The 18,670-nt window shown below is 38.6% G+C and overlaps 3 protein-coding genes across 3 annotated transcripts; 1 reads left to right on the top strand and 2 right to left on the bottom strand.

Moving 5' to 3' along the window:
- Positions 1–632: 632 nt before the first annotated feature.
- On the bottom strand, positions 633–3,056 carry LOC126785165 (putative pentatricopeptide repeat-containing protein At1g12700, mitochondrial). Its single transcript, XM_050510777.1, has one exon. It carries the CDS (start codon positions 3,011–3,013, stop codon positions 1,112–1,114), a length of 1,902 nt encoding a protein of 633 aa, XP_050366734.1. The 5' UTR covers positions 3,014–3,056; the 3' UTR covers positions 633–1,111.
- Positions 3,057–3,558: 502 nt separating this feature from the next.
- LOC126785191 (calmodulin calcium-dependent NAD kinase) lies at positions 3,559–6,725 on the top strand. The gene is given in 8 exon segments (XM_050510807.1): positions 3,559–3,852; positions 3,948–4,279; positions 4,282–4,358; positions 4,446–4,667; positions 4,909–5,035; positions 5,183–5,505; positions 5,633–5,777; positions 6,416–6,725. Coding segments are annotated over 8 exon segments (1,755 nt in total). The 5' UTR covers positions 3,559–3,563; the 3' UTR covers positions 6,656–6,725.
- A 5,528-nt stretch (positions 6,726–12,253) lies between these two features.
- Positions 12,254–13,718, bottom strand: LOC126785182 (histone H1.2). Its single transcript, XM_050510796.1, has 3 exons — positions 13,416–13,718; positions 12,606–13,299; positions 12,254–12,570 (listed from the first exon to the last, which is right to left on the bottom strand). Exons 1-2 carry the CDS (start codon positions 13,599–13,601, stop codon positions 12,610–12,612), a joined length of 876 nt encoding a protein of 291 aa, XP_050366753.1. The 5' UTR covers positions 13,602–13,718; the 3' UTR covers positions 12,254–12,570; positions 12,606–12,609.
- Positions 13,719–18,670: the final 4,952 nt, after the last annotated feature.

The raw sequence follows: 18,670 nt of genomic DNA on the forward strand, positions 1-18,670 counted from the left end.
AATCAATTATCTTGCTGAATGATGGGAAAAAAGTTTCTAAATGACTCCACCATGTCTAAGTTTGATTGGAGAGAGAATGAGAGAGGTTGAGGGCTCTAATCACACGGGGTTGTCAGAGTAATTAGGCTTGAATCCTCTGGGGATAGTCGTTCCGGTTTTAGCTATGTTGCTTCCATCAAAAATGGAAACTAGTATTCATGCGTCTGTGATCATTCTTCATGTTGGCCATTGAATGTGGAGCATGGTAAAAGGAAAAAAATTCACTTTTTTCCTAAAGTTTATTGGCTCCTGATCAACCAGTCAATGTAGCAAAGTCGAGTAAGAAGCTACTGTTATGCTTGGGGCAAAGCAGTAAGGTAAGCTGTGATGGTGGCTAGCTGTAATCCTGTAAACTATGCATATAAACAGTAGTCAGCGAGTACACATACACTAGTACTCTAAATACATTTCACTCAACTTAACCCCATTAGTAAGGCAAGACTATAATTCCTTTTCATTCTATGTGTTTTGAAGAATAAATTTAAGATTTTGTCAGCCTGCAATAACAAGCCGGGAATACTTTGTGCTCATGAAGAAAACAAATCAAACAGAAGGCTAGAGAAAGACCTGCAGCAAAGAATATCTGTATAACTCTGATCTATTATTAGATGCTGAATGTGTACGAATGCAGTGGAAAGAACTTAGAACGTGTATTGCAACATTATCAAGCAGATTAGGGGATGGACTGATTACTACAACTTAGCAGATAACAGCATTGGAACGAAGTCTATAGAACAACACAGGTAGGCAATTATTCAACTTAACACCATGGCGTAGACCATGAACTTCTAATATGTACAGCATGAGCACTATATCTTGCTTCTTTGCAACCTAAATTCTTGCAATTCACCCACAGGCTGGTCCACTAATGTATTCAAAACTATCACATTACACCATTAGTCTCATTTTTTTCCACAGCTGCAGAATTTTGAACATGATGCAATAACAGTTGGCAATCGAGACAATGGCAATTGGCAAATGCCATTTCCTTATTTGTAATATCTGGTTAAATGTGTGAGTAACCAGAATCAGAAGAACTTATGTCAGGATCAATGACTCAAAATCATGCAAGCTACTTTAAGTTTGTTGCCTCACCTTTCAATTGGCTACTGGCACGAAATCTTGGAAGCCAGTCCAAACATTTCCGATAGCTTTCATCCTTCAAGAGCAAGTCTATTACAATGAAGGTTGTCGAATCATCTGGTGACAGATTTCTTTCCGACATCTTATTAAGAAGTTCAACAACCTTTTCAAAGTCATTATTTTGGCAAAAACCACGCATAAGGGTATTATAAGTGACAATGTTTGGAGCACAACCCTTTCCTTCCATTTCCAAAAACAAACCATTTGCCTTTTCGAGTTGCCCTTCTATACAGAGCCCGTGAATCATCATGCTATATGTTACAACATCTGGTACCAGGCCTTTTTCTGACATTTTGCAAAATAGATCCCACGCAATTTCAAGCTTCTTTGCCTTACAATACCCATTAATAAGTGAATTGAAAATTTCAACACTTAGTTCACAACTGCGGTTATTTTCTAAAGTATGAAATATATCCATTGCCTCTTGTAAACGATCATTTTTGCAAAGCCTGTCCAACAATATTTTATATGTTGATGAATTAGGTAGGATGTTCTGAGTTTGCATCTCAGCAAATAGCTTTTGTGCATCTTGAACTCTTCCTAACTTAAACAGACCAGTTAATAAGACATTATATGTTACTAGTGTTGGCCTAACTCCTTTGCACATCATCTCCTCGTAAACACTGACGGCTTCCTGTATCTTCCAATACTTGCAGTATCCACTTATCAACACATTGTAACTAACAGCATCAGGTGGACACCCTCTCCTTGACATAGTATGAAACAGTTCTCTCGCTTCATTAAGGCAACCCACCAAACAGAAGCCATCTATCAATGTGTTGTATGTAACTAAATCAGGACTAATGCCTCTTCGTATCATAAGCTTTACCAAATCCCTGCTCTCTTGCATATTTCCCCTTCTGCAAAGTGCCGATATTAGCACATTGAACGTCACCAGATTAGGCTTGATACCGCAATTAACCATCTCATGCAACAACACTTTACCCGCTTCCCATTTTCCGTTATAGTACAAACCATGAATCAGAGCACTATACACAACTACATCAGGAAGAATCCCTCTATTTTTCATTTCTAAGAAAAGCTCTTTTGCCTCATCTATCATGCCATCCTTACAAAGCCTATCGATAATAATCCCATAAGTCACCACATTCGGCTTACAAAACACACCAAATCCGCCATTCCCCTTGGCCATGTCTTCATGTAACCTAAGTGCAACACTAGTCTTGCCTGCTCTGCACAACCCATTAATCAAAGTACCACAAGTCATCACAGTAGGCTGACACTGAAACTTGACCATTTTCTCCAACAACCTCAATGCCTCATCAGTCCTATCCTCCATACACAACCCTTTAATCAAAGAAGTAAAAGTCACAGCACTGGGTCTACAGCCCTTCCTAATTATACTTCCCAGAACCATGAAACCATCACAAACCCGTTTCACATTACAAAAGCAATTCAGCAAAATATGAAGCGTAATGAAATCAGGCAATAACCCAGAAGACATTAACTTACTTGAAAATGAGAAAACATGAGAGTAATGCTTACTCTTGGCAAGTCCACCAAATAATCGATTGAATGACGCCATTGGAGGAACATGTTGCATATGAATCATGTACTCAAAATAGTGATGTGCTTCATTGAGAGTGAAATTACCAGACTTACAGTTTGTATGGAGGAAAGTTTCAAGTGGGGTTTGGTTTGGAACACTTGGAATTGGGGTTTCGGTTGAAGTTGTGGGATTTGAAGAGTGAACTTGGTTTCTGAACAAAGATTGAAGCTTGGTTGTATCTGAAGAAATGGGTCTTTCTGGGTTTGTGAATAAAGATTGAAGCTTGCCTTTTGAAACAGAGGTTCTCGAAGAGCATGACATCTTTCTCGGAGCAGAACACAAGCTGCAAGCCTGCAAGCTTCAACTGAACACCAACTTAGGGGAAGAACCAAGGTATCCAAAACAAACTTATGTTTATAATGTCCCAAAACGACCGCGTTTTGTCACATTCACGTTTTTACGTTCTTGTACTTCAGCATTCTAAGGCTTCCCACATTTGTGGAGTAGTTAAGTAATTTTCATAGCAGGAGTTTCTTCCAGAAGAAAAATCAAAATAGCTTAAGAAATGAAATCGCCATAAAATTTTAACCTGTCAAACCCGAAGTGGTCGAGAAATTGAAGTTTTTATTGTATGCAAGAAATGGGACAAACGTGTCATTAGCATCACTCTCTATTTGCCTCCCCCAAACAACCAACTAAACGATTAACATGCAATTACACATAGCATTAGCCAAACACAAAACTTTATTTTTCTCATTTCCAATCCAAATCCAAATCGAAAAGTAGAAAGATTCATTCTTCTTCTTCTCATTTCAATCTCTTGGGATTCCAAGACATGCAGACGGGTAAGTTTCATAGAACGAAGCTAGACATGCTCTTAATATTGGCCTCTTCCATGGTTATATGCTTCCACGGTGGGTGGCTTGCATGCAAAGAGCAAAATGACTTTTCATTCCTGACCTCTCAGTTTTCTTCATCAGATGAAACAACCAGCAAAACCACCATGGCTCAAATCCTATTAGCAGCTGCCCTCGGCATCGTCGTTGCTGCTGCGATGCATTATCGCCAACGAAAGACAAAGCATGAGAAGATCATCCCACGCTTGAGGGTCTCGGATTCCAGCCGCGTTCATAAGATTGAGAGGTTCCCCCATTATGTAGGTAAATTACATGATCCACTTTGTTATCACATAGGCATTTTCTATCTATGTCAGATCATGTGTACATTGTATATATCGTGTGAATTGTTGGTGCAGCTCGGCAGCTGGGATTTCATGATAGAAGAGAATGTCCAAACCTCTGCAAATTGGCCACCGAATACATGAGAAAATGCGACGGCTTTGAGGATGATATCTACAGTTTCTTCTCTAGTGAACCGGATGCGGATTCGCTGTTTGTGAAGCTTCTGGAGGAGTTCGAGAGATGCATCCTCAGTTATTTCGCATTTCATTGGAATGAAGCTGATCTGATGATTAGTCAGGTTTAAGATCACAAAGTCTAAAACGATTAAAATTACAAAAGATAGATGAAAATGCTTATGATACATCTGCTATGCAGAATCATATACGATGCAGAAAATCCTAAGGTTTTGTTGAATTTCAGGTCTTGAGTTGCGATACTGATCAGCCGAGGAAGAAGCTCAAGAACATTGTCATGGCAGCGACCAGGTGTGTAATGCATGGGCATTGTTATGAGAAAATTGATGTAGCAAGGAGCAAATACATTCAAATTAATAACCTGACTTGGTAATATAGGGAACAGAGATTCGAGAGGGTGACAAAAAATTTGAAGGTGGCTAGAGTTTTTACAACGTTACTGGAGGAGATGAAAGCAATGGGACTGGCCCAGGCGGATGACTCAACATGTACAGAGGTGATGGCTCCGGTGGCTCATGCTGATAGAAGTCCAGTCCTCCTCTTCATGGGAGGTGGAATGGGAGCTGGGAAGAGCACTGTACTAAAGGACATTCTCAAAGAGTATGAATTTATTGAGCAAAAGATAGAATCTTAAATTAGATCTCTCTACTATTCATAGGCAACTATTAAGCTTTTTTTTTTTTAAGGAAACTTGTTTTTGCTAATGTCAACTCGAAGTGAGATGCATGAGAAAGCATAATTTGCATCAATCAATTCATCATCTACTTACAATATATGAATATGAAGAATGTTACCAGAAGCAAGTATCTAACATTATCTTACTGGATGAAATATGTTGCAGGCCATTCTGGGCTGGAGCAGCAGGGAATGCAGTAGTGATCGAAGCAGATGCGTTCAAAGAATCTGATGTCATATACAGAGCTCTCAGCTCTAGAGGGCATCACGATATGCTTCAAACAGCTGAACTGGTACCTTTCAACTACTCAAATCATCTTCACTGATAGGACAAACCCAGTTCTCTCTTTCTTCTTTCAGCATCCGTCTCCTGTTTCATTTGCATCGACCATTGATATAGTAGATGACTCATAAGTAACAAGGCCAAATTTTAAAAACAGGTGCACCAATCATCTACAGACGCTGCATCATCTCTCCTGGTGACAGCACTTAATGAAGGGCGAGATGTGATCATGGATGGCACACTCTCTTGGGTACCATTTGTTGTTCAGACTGTAACAATGGCCAGAAATGTCCACCGCCGTCGTTATCGCATGGGAGCTGGTTACAGGGTAAATGATGATGGAACTGTCACTGAAAACTACTGGGAACGAATCGAAGATGAAGAACCAGAACACGTGGAAGGAAGAAAGAGAAAACCATACAGGATAGAGCTGGTTGGAGTTGTGTGTGATGCTTATCTGGCTGTTATAAGAGGAATAAGGTCAACTATACCATTTCTAAATTTTCTGTCTTACATTTGTTTGCACCTTCAAACTTTACCGAGCAAAAGCAAAGCATTTCCTGTTGAGATACTGATGCATAAAAGTTGGCATCCTCTACCATGACAGGAGATCTATCGTGTGCAGAAGAGCTGTTCGAGTAAACTCACAATTGAAATCCCACAAGAGATTTTCAGAGGCTTTTAAAACATACTGCCAGATAGTTGACAATGCTAGACTGTATAGCACTAATACGTTGGAAGGACCACCTAAGGTACACCTGCTATCCCTTTTCTTAGTTTATCCACCTTCCCAATCCGAGACTTCAAGACATGGACTTTACCTTTTTATACAAAAGCATATGTACATGAACAATTTCACTCGAAGAAAAAAAAGTTGGGAATTTTTTCGTTCAAGTATAAACTTACAACTCAATAGTATGCTTGGATTCCTGTGATTAGGTCTTGCAACCTGAAGCCCACAATTTCACATGCACATTTGATTTGATTATTTCTGAACTTAAACCAAAAACAACTCCCAACCTTCTTTTTATTAAGTGGAATGTGCACAATTTTACAATTAAGAGAAAAATCCAGAAATAATCATAGAAATATAAACTTACAATTCAATAGCATGCTTGGATTGCTGTGATTAGGTCTTGCAACCTGAATCCCACAAGATCTGTTAGAAGCTTGCCACCATCTGAGATGCAAAGAACAATGCTTTAGCCATTTAGAGTCCTTTCATCACACACACATATAAAACTTGGTCAACATAGATGAAAGACATAGCCTTCTAGGACCAGACTAACAACTAAAAAATTCTGTCTGGAAGTACATTGAACGGAAATACAAAAACTGGACATAAATTCATACATTGAATATCTGGTACTAAGACAGTAATTTTGTGAAGTTGATAGGTTGGAAAGACAAAGACAAGACCTTGCTGGTTGATCCCGATGAAATTGATTGCTTAAAAAGGGTGGCAAGATTAAATGACAGGGCGACTTCCATATATGAACTTTACAAGCACCCAAACCCCGCTTGTCAAAAGGGGTCCGTTTGGAAGGACATTGTTTTATCACCTTCAAGGGTAAACATTCAACAGGAGCTGAAGTACTCTATCCAGAAAGTAGAAAGGTTGAAACAATAGAGCAACAGTGCCGGCCATGGCTCAGAAGATGGAGACAGAATGAAGCATCAAAAGCTTTCAGTGGAGTTAACAATTATTTTGTCAATGTTGTACCAAATATGTGGAGCTTACATATATAATTTACATATATAAATAAAGTTAGGGAAGATTTTTCAAAGTACAAAAAAAAAAATTCAGACTAATCTTGGTTGAGAATCATAGGATTATATATAAGAAATTGATTTTATTTGAATTTCCTTTAACTTTTTGTATGGCATTCATTAGCTAACTTAAGAATCTCTTCTTGTCTATTTAATTGCATAAGGGCATCCATTTCTGGCATTGAATCGGAGTTCTCTTTCTTAGGGGCTCGTCCCACTTTACAGTTTCCTAAGATGTGTTTAGGACCTTTCAAAAAAAGAAGAAGATGTGTTTAGGAAGTCCCTCACCTATTTTATCAGTACTACTAGCGAGCTAACATAACAGTAGATAAAACTAGTTTTTATTAAGCTCCCATACTATTCCTAGATTAATTTAACGTGGAAAAGGTGTCCACTATGTTTACTAACAAAAAGGCTCCCGTTAGTCTAAATAGCTATGCTGATGTAGAAACGATGCTTTCTATTTTCTTTTCTTTCACCTTCGAAACAGAATTATACACAGTGAGGAAGCAATCATCAAAAGGACAAAAGAAAAAAATGAATAACCTATATTTCAAGGCATCTATAAGTTCAGCCTTATGCAGATTTGATGGATATACATGCCTAATCCGATATCTTCTTTTTAGTAGGAAATATTCAAAACACTGGATCCTCTGTACATGGCATAAATTCTACATTCACACACTCGCATGCGTGCACAAGCATCTGTGGTCAAAAGCTTACATGAGAGGTGGAAGGAAATGCCAGGGTGGCAACTTGTAAATCAATGCCAGCAGAAATTCAGCTCCTCAAAGAAACATGATCGATCAAATCTGAAGAAAGATTAAGGAGAGCCATCTCATAAGGAGCTAACATTTGTAGGTTCTCTATGTGGACTCTTTCAGATGATTGCACTCATCGGGTAATATATTTGAGATAAAAAAGAGGATGGAGTTATCCAGCAGGACAAAATCTGATGAAGACATAAGAAGACTGCTGGGTCAATTGCAAGTACTGATCTTGGAAGAGCTAGAATATCTCAAACGATAAGTCATAATGAAGACAAGTTTATTGCTTACCAGCTCCCCAGCAGCTTTGTATTTTCATTTTGGTATTCCTGCAAAAACAAAAACAAGGTTTTTCATAAAGCAGTTATCCACACACAACCCACACGAATTTCCCAACCCAAATCAAAAACAGAAACTAAGTCATTGTTTTAAATTCTGCAACTGAGCAGCATTGTGCAGTTATCTACATCTGAGTATCGTACCCTATCTAAAACTTTGAAGAAAACTACGGGAAGTATCACACATTCCTCTAACTCCAAAGTACAAACGATCAATTAGATTAGAAATCACATATTTCACGCCTTTCAAAAAGAAATCACATATTTCACATGTGAGGGAGCCAGTTCCGTGAATGTAACCCTGCTGACTCTCATATGTATTAGTTCCATGCTCTAATGCGGTTGCCTCTGACTTTAAGTGAAGAAATTAGCTAAAACCAAAAAGAAAAAAAAATCAAATAGAACAACCCCAGTGGGAAACATTACTTTTCATCGAACAGCTACAGTTTTAGCAATCTACCAACAAACTCAAAATAAAACATTTTTCTAGCCTACTTCCATACACCTCAAGTATTAAATTTTATCTGAATCTTCTCCAACTTCTCTAAATCTTCTTTCTACCAAAACATTTATCTGAAACATAAACGGATGCCAATTTGATAAAATTGGATTTGAGATGAATTAGGCCAAATAATCTCCTCAGTCTGCCGCCAATCAAACACCCCCAAATCTCATCAAGAGCTTCGTAGAAGTTTAATCTAGAAAACAAGTGCAGTTGAATATATAGCCCAGGTCCTGTTAGCAGTAACTAGTTCCTAGATAGGTTATTTTCTAACCTATCTCTCAATTGATAAAAGATGAGCTAATTTAGAAAGGGAAGTACATAAATTTGCATGGCATTGCAACTGTAAATATCAAAAATACCGTACAACTGAATGCAGAAAATGGAAGGTTAAGCTGAAAAAGGATAAATAACCAAAAGCAACTGGACATTAAAGAGGAAAGAACTTCTGCAACGTATAATTATCAAGACACAAAGTTCTGTGAAATAAACAGCAAGCAATAGAAAATAACTAAAAATAACAGAAAACCTATGAGAGAAAAGCAAACGGGCTTAGGAGACAAAGGCACATATAGGTTCAGACTCAATCGGAATCTCTAATCCCTCCATAGGCTCAACTTTTAAAATATATAGTTTTAATAAATACCACCTGTATCTAGCAGGATTGACCGATTGAGTACTGTAATACTCAGTTCGATCCTTGCTCAATGCTTGACAATACATTTCCAGCAGTATATGCTACCTATATATGATATCATAAGCATCATATCATAAACAAGTTTCATGTTCTCCATATTTATGTCCAAAATCCTTCCAACATCATCTTCCTGCAGCTATAGATCACCAATAATGTAGTTACATGTTCCACTAAATTTAAATTCCCACCTGAATCGGCATGAATATACTTCCAAAAACAGGAATTCACAAGTTAACAAATGCGAAACTGTAAAATATCAGATCACAGTGCTATCATTTCCACTCATCTTCATAGATTCCTTATCCTGTATCAAGAAACTATAGTTGCCAATGAAAGGAGCCCAAATTACTCCTGAGAAACATTAGCAAATCGCAGAATCATGGTTATATGATTTACTGATTTCCGTAGTGATGCCTCATGAACATCAATCAGTGAATCATATAACCATGATATATATCCAAGGTTCCAACTGTACCTAATATAGAAGCTCTCAAAACAATGCAGAGATGCAAACTAAAGGTACACCCTTTGCAAGGGGGTCATCAATTGGAAAAAAGGATAAATATAGCTCAAATTAAACCATGCTAATGAACCAAGTATTATTCCAGATAACTTTTATTACATGACGTATAAGAACCAGAATATATGACAACAAGCATATCAAGCTAGAGAGAGAGAGAGAAAGAGAGAGAGAGATCTGAAAGCAAGTTCAACAAGAAAACGCAGTTAGAATCATTAAATTCATTCCTGGATGTGTTCATGTCCTTGGAAAAGTAACCAAAGATGTTCCTGACTATCAAAGCATCTTGATCTAAACATTTATTACTACCAGGGATTCTTTGCTCATCAGCAATTTCCTATTCCTAATTTCCTATACTTACTTCTTGCAGAGATATTGTTTAATACTGTTTCCTTGTAAACTCGAAGTACTTCTTACACTTATTCCGGAATTCTAACCTCAACACAACAAACAACAGTAGGAGTTGTCCTCCACGTCTTCTCCAACAATAACAAAACCAAAAGCTAACAATAATAAATTCCTCCAGATGCCGTGTAGCCGTGTACACTACTTCTCTGACTTCTCTATATTTCATTTCCACCCAAAAAGGCACTCCAAATCCATTAAGGGTTCATCAACTTGATAAACCTTGATTAAACTATTTTGGCCCTCCAAAATGAGCAGGGCCAAATCATCTCTGGCAATGCTCAATCTGCCGCCAAACAAACACCCCAAATCTTAAGTTTGCTACAAGTTTAAACTTCAAACAAGCCCAGTAGAATATATACAGTCTAAAGTCCTGGCAACAACTGGTTCCTGGATAGGGAAATTTGATAGCCTACTTCTCAATTGTAAGAGATATATAGACTTAAAAACTTTGAAGGCGACATACGAAACTTTGCATGGCATGGCAATCATAAAGATCAAACTGTAACCAGAATGCTCAAAACATAAGGTTAAGCAGACTCGGTTTGGCATGGCAATCATAAATATCAAAGTGTAACCAGAATGCTCAAAACGTAAGAGACTCGGGAAAGATGTAACCGAAAAGTAACTGGATATTAATAAAGGAAAACTGCTGAGATGTATAAAATCTAGATGGAATGTTTTGGGAAAGAACGGCAAGCAATACGAAAATATTCAAGAGAATAGAAAAACCTACAAAAGATACGCAAACTCACTAGACCACAGACTCTCGTGTAGGTTCTAATCCCTACATAGGCTCAATTTCTTCAATTTATGGTTTCAATAAATACCACATCTATCTAGCAGGACATAGCAGGGTAACACTCATTTCAATCCTTGCTGATTGCTGATGATAATACATTTCCAGCCGTATAAACATGCAACTCATGATTAACATGTGTACTGCGTTCCATATTGTCTATCCGAAATCCTTCCTATTTCAACTTACAGCAAATGAAAACATCAACAATGAAGCTACATATTCTGCAGAGTTTGAATTACTACCATAAATCGACAAAAAAGTATAACTTCCATAAAGAACTAGAGTTCAAATGGATGTGGGACTACCAAATGAAGACCTCTGAGTTCTATCCTTTCCAATGTTATCTTCCATACATTCTCATTCTATTTGCAAGATAACAAGATTAAACATCAAGTGAGCACTTGCAAGTGAAAGAATCCCAAACAACATGACTTCTGGAAAAAGATGGTGGTATGTTATATATGATTCCGAAACCTGGCCTTCAGCCCCAAACAACCTCACCATGTGTCTCATCTCAACAACTCAAGTTTGGTTTCGAAGGTACTAGGTTTAATTGTATAATATGATCTCACGCTGACAGATTATGAGATGCTCCCCTTCCAGAAACCATCTAACAATTCCATGTCAGTGATATAGTGCTTACAGCTTACTCACCATAACTCCTTAATAATGGAAATAAGACACACTCTTCCAATCGCTACCATAAAATCAACCATATATCTAAGCATTTCTGTTGCACAGTTTATCAATACCATCTGTGTTTAGTCCGGTCATATTTGATTCCTTCTAAAGAACATTACAAAGTAAATGAAAAGAATCTCGGGTGAATTAAACTCATACCATAAAACGAAAATCACCCATACAAGATTCCATCAATAAGAATATCACATAAAATCTTCAGAATTCCCAATCAACACATCGAATTAGAGATTCCCTGGGATGCGCATCATGCATGCAACCTTCTGAAACAGACAACATCTCATATGACAGTCAAGCTTCACTACCAAGCCCATGAACTAGCCAGCATATGCAACCTAAGAGTCAAACCATGTCTAAGACAAAGCAAAGCGGCAAACAAAGGGAATACAACACTATCGTCAACATCATCTAGGGAATCACACATGGCATAGTAGTCAATCAAACAACATATAATGTAGCTTTAACCAAGCACCAAGAATGAACCAACAGCACACACCAGACTTGGATAGCAAACAACAAGCGTAAAATCGAAGTGATGTTCAGGCAAGAGATGTTTACCAAGCTTAAAATCGAAGCAGGCGCAGAGTGAGATTTTCAAGCTTCAGTGGCTTAAACACCATAGTTGCAGAGGCTTTTCTTCCCTTTGGGGATTTCAAATCAGAAATTAGGTTTAAACAACTTGGGAGTTGCAGAATTGAAAGAATGATGAGAAATTCGAGACGACGAAATGAACCCAGATAAACTCATCTTCTGCTTTTCATTCAACTGAATTTTTACATTACAAGCTGTGTTTCCCAAAACCCTAGAGAGATAATAAGAGACTGAGAGAGAGAGAGAGAGAGAGAGAGAGAGAGAGAGAGATTTTCAAGGCGAAAAAAGAGAACCTCTGGAAATGATTAAAAAAAGTAAAAAAAGAAAAATTCCGACTATATATTTCATCTTCCCAGCTGCATAGATAACCCGACTAACATATACCCCATAAAGACGAAGAGATTTACAAGACTACCCCTAAACAAACACTAGCTTCTCTTCTTCTCTAACCAACCTCCCTCACTTTATTTCCAAAAAAAAAAAACAAACCCCCTCACTTCCTGGCCTTCCTAGCCGGAGCTTTCTTCGCCGGCGACTTCACGCTTCTGGGCTTCACTGTCCGGGTGGGGGCCTTCTTCGGCGCAGCCTTGGCCGCCCTAGCCGCCGGAGCCTTCCTCCCAGGAGACGACCTGGTCAACGTCCTCGCCGCCTTAGCTGGCTTCTCCTTAAGCTTGGGCTTCGGAGCTGCCGCCTTAGGCTTAGCAGCCGGAGCTACCTTGGTCTTGGCCGGAGCTGCCTTCGCCTTCGCCGGAGCACCCTTCGCCGCTTTCGGCTTCGCAGCCGGCTTCGTTTTCGGTTTCGCCTTCGGCTTGGCGGCGGCGGCCTTGGCCTTGGCCGGAGACTTGCTCACCGCCTTGACTGTCTTGGTCTTCCCTGCCTTAGGCTTGGCGGCGGCCTTCGCCTTGGGCTTGGAGGCGGGAGCTGCGGCGGGTTTCTTCTTCTTCTTCGCCGGAGCAGAAGCCGGCTTGGGTGGAGCTGCGGCGATGGAGCGAGCCGAGGGGATCTTATAGGAGCTTTTGACCTTGGTGAGCTTATCGGAGCTGACGAGCTTCTTCAAATGGTAGAGAAGAAGCTTCTTGAAGTTTGGGGGCAGATTCTTATGCTTCTCCTCGATCAACTTAGTGATCGCGTACTGGCTCGAACCAGTCCTGTCCTTCAGAGTCACAATCGCATCCTTGATCATCTAATCAAAGCACATAACAGTGATTATTAGAACCCGATCCGAAACCCTAGAAATTAAAAACCCTAATCGCATTACGGCTTCGAATTAGGACACAATTAGTGATAAGTAATCGATACCTCTTCGTAAGGAGGATGAGTGGGAGCGGTCCTGGCCTTTTTGGGAGCAGCGGGCTTCTTAGCCTTTGGCTCTTTGGCCTTGGTGGCCTTGCCGGACTTAGGCTCCGGCTTGTCGGCGACGGGCGGGGGGTCCGGGGACTCGGCGGCGGGCTCGGCGGCGACGACGATCTGCTCTTCCTCGGACATTTTTTTTTGGGGGGATTAGGGTTAGGGTTTTGACGAAGGGGAGAAAGGTGGAGGACTAAGGGAAATGAGAGATCTGGATCTAAGACAGAGCAAATGAGAATTGCTGGTGTTGATTTCGTTGTGGAGAAGATGACGGAAATTGAGCGGTTTAAATAGTCAAGTGTATCCCAGAGCTGGGAGGTGATTGGTGGAGAGGCATAGCACGCGGATCGCTGCCTTTCGCAAGTTTGAATGTGAGCCTTTGGATGGGGAGATATGGACGGCTGAGCAGGGGAGGTATGGATGGCTGGGTTTGGAAAATTTAGGTCCTTGTTCTTGGTTTTGGGTGTGCTTTTCCCTTCAATTGATTTGATCATAACTGGAGATATACTTGATTAAATTGAGTGAGACTTTTTGAAGGTGGAAGATTTTTATCTGAGCTTTCTAATAAGGGGATTTTTAAGGGTTTTGGATGCTGTGTTTGGGAGGAATTTGGTTTTGAAGCCGCAATGGTCAGGATTAGGGTTTGTAGTGATGTTATTGTGCGTCCGGGGGACTTCCGGAGAATGCTCGGAACCAACTCCTGTTTTTTCCACCAAATCTCATATACACGTAGTGAACGAACGTATCGGCGAAAGAACTACGTAAATCGGACCAGATTTGAGTATGGAAATGTGGAGCGCAATGCCGATGAAGTTGAACATCTCATCCCCCTCTGTACAAGGTGTGACACATTACATGTGGTGTGTATCCTAAATGCAAACGATGAACTCACCCAGCACCTTGACACTAATCTGGACATAATTTGACATCAAAACTGATCAATGAACTTGAATTTGAGTGAGTTATAGATCTATAGTACCTGGGTTGTTTTGCATTCAAGTAAAGATGCTCATCCTGGAGTATGTAGAACATTGACACATATGTTGCCACTTGCAACCTGGGTAACTTGACATCTTAGCTATCTCACCGATCTTGCTATGCTTTAAAATTGGATATATATCCATTTCAATGACCGATTTCACTGGAATATTGAAAGTGAACAAGTAATTCTCAATCTGCTTACAACATTCACTTCTTTAATTACCAATTGCACCTGTATGCATCAAACCATAGAAGAAGTTTGCAAATTAACCCTGCTCTTCTTTGCAGCTCTTCAAGCAGCTTAGATACTAATCACATCATTCACCTATTGTTGCCCCAAATCATGTAGTACTGGAACTCATTTGCTAGTTTTAAGGTGAAGGTAAAATCGTCTTGGTTTTACCCAAGTAAAAGACTTGGTCTTTTTACAAGAATGAACAATGATGGAACCGTCTTCCTTTGGGGATAGATACTGGTATGTCCACAGCAACAATTCCATGGATATCAGCTTTCGTGTATAGTTGTTTATGTTCTGCACCTCGTTCAAACATGGATGATGGATCAAGATGCAAAAGGCGGAGCCAACAGTTTGTATCAAATAGGATAAGGAAATGTTTTTACTGTTGGTATTACAAAGTGATTGTTCACTTGTGAGGTATCATTATCATCGACTTATTAGCTTTTCCGATTTGATTTGAAAACGGAAATTGCAAATGACGGCGACAATCTAAGTCTAGAGCCCTGGGTTACAACATATCTGATCAAAACTGGTCTCAGAGTTGAGTGTCGAGATAGCTTGTAGCCTTGTGCAATAATGAAATGAAACCCAATTTCCACAACTCTTCCTCGTCTAGACATAAGACCTTGTTACTTATTGCTTGTTACTTGTACATGAGACAAAGCACAAATTTAGTAATGTTAAGCTCAAAGCCTTCAAAGTTTAACCGGAGTTAACAAGAACGTACTCAATAGATTGAATCCAGCACATAATTTTATCACTATTAATTCAAACATATTTGTTGGACCTATATATATGGCTAGCTATCTATATGAATCATGAACCTTATAGGCAAACTGGCCAAGAGCAGATAAGATTTCCAAGTTGGTCTCTTTCAGCCAATTTGGACTTGCCCTAAGAACAAGATATATATACCTAAATAAGATCAGGTCATCATATTCATAACCATGCATTTGGAAGGTGAGTAATTTAAGGTTCATCCTTCTCAAGAATCAACTAAACTACAACTTATTTCCTAGTCCAACTATCCATTACCAGGTAAGTAGACGAAGACACTGTTCACAATACAAAATGGTTCAACAGGATTTGCTGATTTTTTGCAAAACTGATTCTGAATTGGAGAGACGATTCGGAATATCATCTGTTGAAGCATATTGCAAAATGGCACTGGCCGGCTATATATGGTGTCGGATTGTTGGTGACTATCAAAACGTATTCCTCTAAAGAAGGGCCTTCGTCAAATTACTTGACCATCTATTTATGAGACGTTTAAAACATATACGGTAACTCCCATCCCCTGCAAACCATTTACATAGAAGTTCCTTAATCAAACCTGATAGTAGTTTTTCCAAGTCATGAAGAGCTCCAATTTGTGACAAATGGGAATTGTGCGCAATTTCTTAGTATTGTTTCGTGTTGAAGTTTGCGACTCGTTTAGTTGCGTAGTCACATTATCTTCAACATAAATTTAGGTTCATGTGTTAACAACCGGAATGCAGAAAGCTTAACATTTCTTCAGAATGAATATATATACTAGCCAAAGAGGTGTCGAGCAAAGTTGTTGATTTAGTAGCTAGTATCAAAACTGTCAACTATGGATTATAACAAAAACACATCTCGACTCTCAACTTTTAAAGAACTAATTTTAGAATCCAATATATTGTAAGTCCGAAATATTGTAAGTCGAGGCCGTAGACTCAAGCCGACGACCTATTGCAGTTTCATTGTCACGTCAAACTGAAAACCTAATAGTTGATGACAATCATACCACACAAGCTTGTAAACAGGCTGTAACATGCAGAAACATCAAAGTCCTAAATTGGATTCACCAATGTGAATATGTAACCATGAACGAGATGTAGGACATGAAATAATGGATATCGTTTTCACCGTAGCGATTATGTCCCCTAATAGTGTAAGTTCTTTCTTCTTCGATCATCTCCTTTCCCTCATCAAAATATCGTTGGAATAAAATTTGTTATCATAATAAATTTTCAACAAACCAACCAATTTAAATGACACTAATTGATATGACAAAGTAATAGGTAACATGCTAATGTGACAATATATGCATCATAACATGATAATTTCTGAAATTTTTTAAACTCTTAGAGTTGTCTCTAGGGCTGGACTTTATGACACCGAAAAAACCGAAAACCGGCCATAACCGAACTGCACCGAAACTGAGAAACCGAAACCGGACGGAATCGTTGCGTCGATGTCGAAAACCGAACCGAGCAGTTGGTGTCGGTTATCGGTTATATACTTTTCAGAAAACTGAACTGAACCGAGAATTTGGAGGTAAGGTTATAGCTTGTATTTAGTGAACATATATAATCGGATGCTTATGTGATAGGAGCACTTTGTGCGACGTTCTTAACATGTTTTTACCTCAATTTGTACTTTTCTTAGCCCTTATTGTTGTACTATTGAGTCATTAAGTCGTAGTAAGAGTCTTGGGCAGTATTGGATGCATTTTTGTGCTTACATTAGTTTAAAACGCATAATTGGTCTAGAGTCCTAATTTGAGTAGGAATCTTTGTATGACTAGGAAACCTAGTTGGATTAGGAGTCTTCATCTTTCTACGTTTTGGTCGCATTGGCGATATCTTGAGAGTCCTTCTTGCATTAGGAATCCTTTTTTTTAGACTAGAAAACGTACTATTTGGGAAAATCTTACTTGAACTTAAAATTTTATTCCGTAACTTTCTTAATCTTACTCTCATATTCTAGTAACTTACTTGATCTTTTTATATGAATTATCTTATTTTTTATTATTTTCAGATTGTACAATGAAGGAAAAAAATAGAGGAAAAGTCAAGTAAAGGAGGAAAATAAAGAAAGAATGAGACACCTACAAAAGGAGAGAAAGAAGGAATTTATCAAAGGAGATTTCACCTACCAATGACAGAAATAAATAAAAGAAAAAGAGGAAAAAAAGAGAATAAAAAGAGATAATGCAAAAGAGAAAGAAGGAGACACCTACAAATGATAAAAATAAAGAATTTATCAAAAGAGATTGTACCCACCAATAACAAAAATAAGTGAAAGAATTTGAGAAGAAAGAAAAAAGAAGAGAATAAAAATAGATAATGCAAAAGAGAAAGAAGGAGACACATACAAAGGAGAAAAATAAAGAATTTATCAAAGAAGATTGTACCCACTAATGACAAAAATAAGTGAAAGAAATTGAAGAGAAAAAGTACAAGCTATAATATTCAAAGAGCCAAAACTCTTCTATAAATAGCACATCATTCACAAAGAAAAATCATCACTTCTCATATGCATTTAAGAGCCAAAACTCTATTAAAATACTACCTCAAACATTCTTCACCAAAAACAGCAAGTCATTCTTCCCCATATACAAATTCCATCTCCACCGAAATTACCATTGAAAACATACCTCCAATGTTCCTACAACGTGTGATTCTCGCAACTCATCTCCACGGGTTTGTTCATTTTTTATTTTTTTACAATACTTTTTCTATGAAGATTGTAGTATGATGTTTGTGTGGATTATTGTTGTGTATTAAGAATCGAAATTTTCAGATTGTTTTATTGGATTTTTGGATCTTTGCCGAATTGATGGTTTCCTATAATTAATGATTCCGACAGTGAAGTCACTCCAGAGATTCAGGAACCAGAAGCTGACAGCACAAAAGCCCCTCATGCCTCCCCTACTGTTGTTTATACCCCTGACCAATGTTCCCCTGGTACAGAAGATCAATCACCTGAGGTTAGTCATTCTATTGGGGATAATACTAGTGAAGCTAATAATAGACAATATGTCTTGCCAAATAGGTCTAATCGAGGTCAGCCAACAAGAAAATATGAACCTACCCTTCAGGCTAAAGCTAAGTACCCTGTGGCAAATGTTATGTCTACCAAAAGATTGTCTAAGTCATATGAATCATTTGTGAATCAAATTTCTACTGTATCAATACCTAACAAAGTGCATGATGCATTGGGAGATACAAAATGGATGAAA

This window comes from Argentina anserina, chromosome 2 (assembly GCF_933775445.1).
Source record: "Argentina anserina chromosome 2, drPotAnse1.1, whole genome shotgun sequence".
Classification (NCBI taxonomy): domain Eukaryota; kingdom Viridiplantae; phylum Streptophyta; class Magnoliopsida; order Rosales; family Rosaceae; genus Argentina; species Argentina anserina.

Excerpts from the sequence above, each read along its gene's own strand:
- LOC126785182 (XM_050510796.1), bottom strand. The coding sequence starts at position 13,601 with ATGTCCGAGGAAGAGCAGATCGTCGTCGCCGCCGAGCCCGCCGCCGAG. Across the intron at positions 13,300-13,415 it reads CTCATCCTCCTTACGAAGAG|ATGATCAAGGATGCGATTGT; the intron begins GTATCGATTACT and ends TGCTTTGATTAG.
- LOC126785165 (XM_050510777.1), bottom strand. The coding sequence starts at position 3,013 with ATGTCATGCTCTTCGAGAACCTCTGTTTCAAAAGGCAAGCTTCAATCT.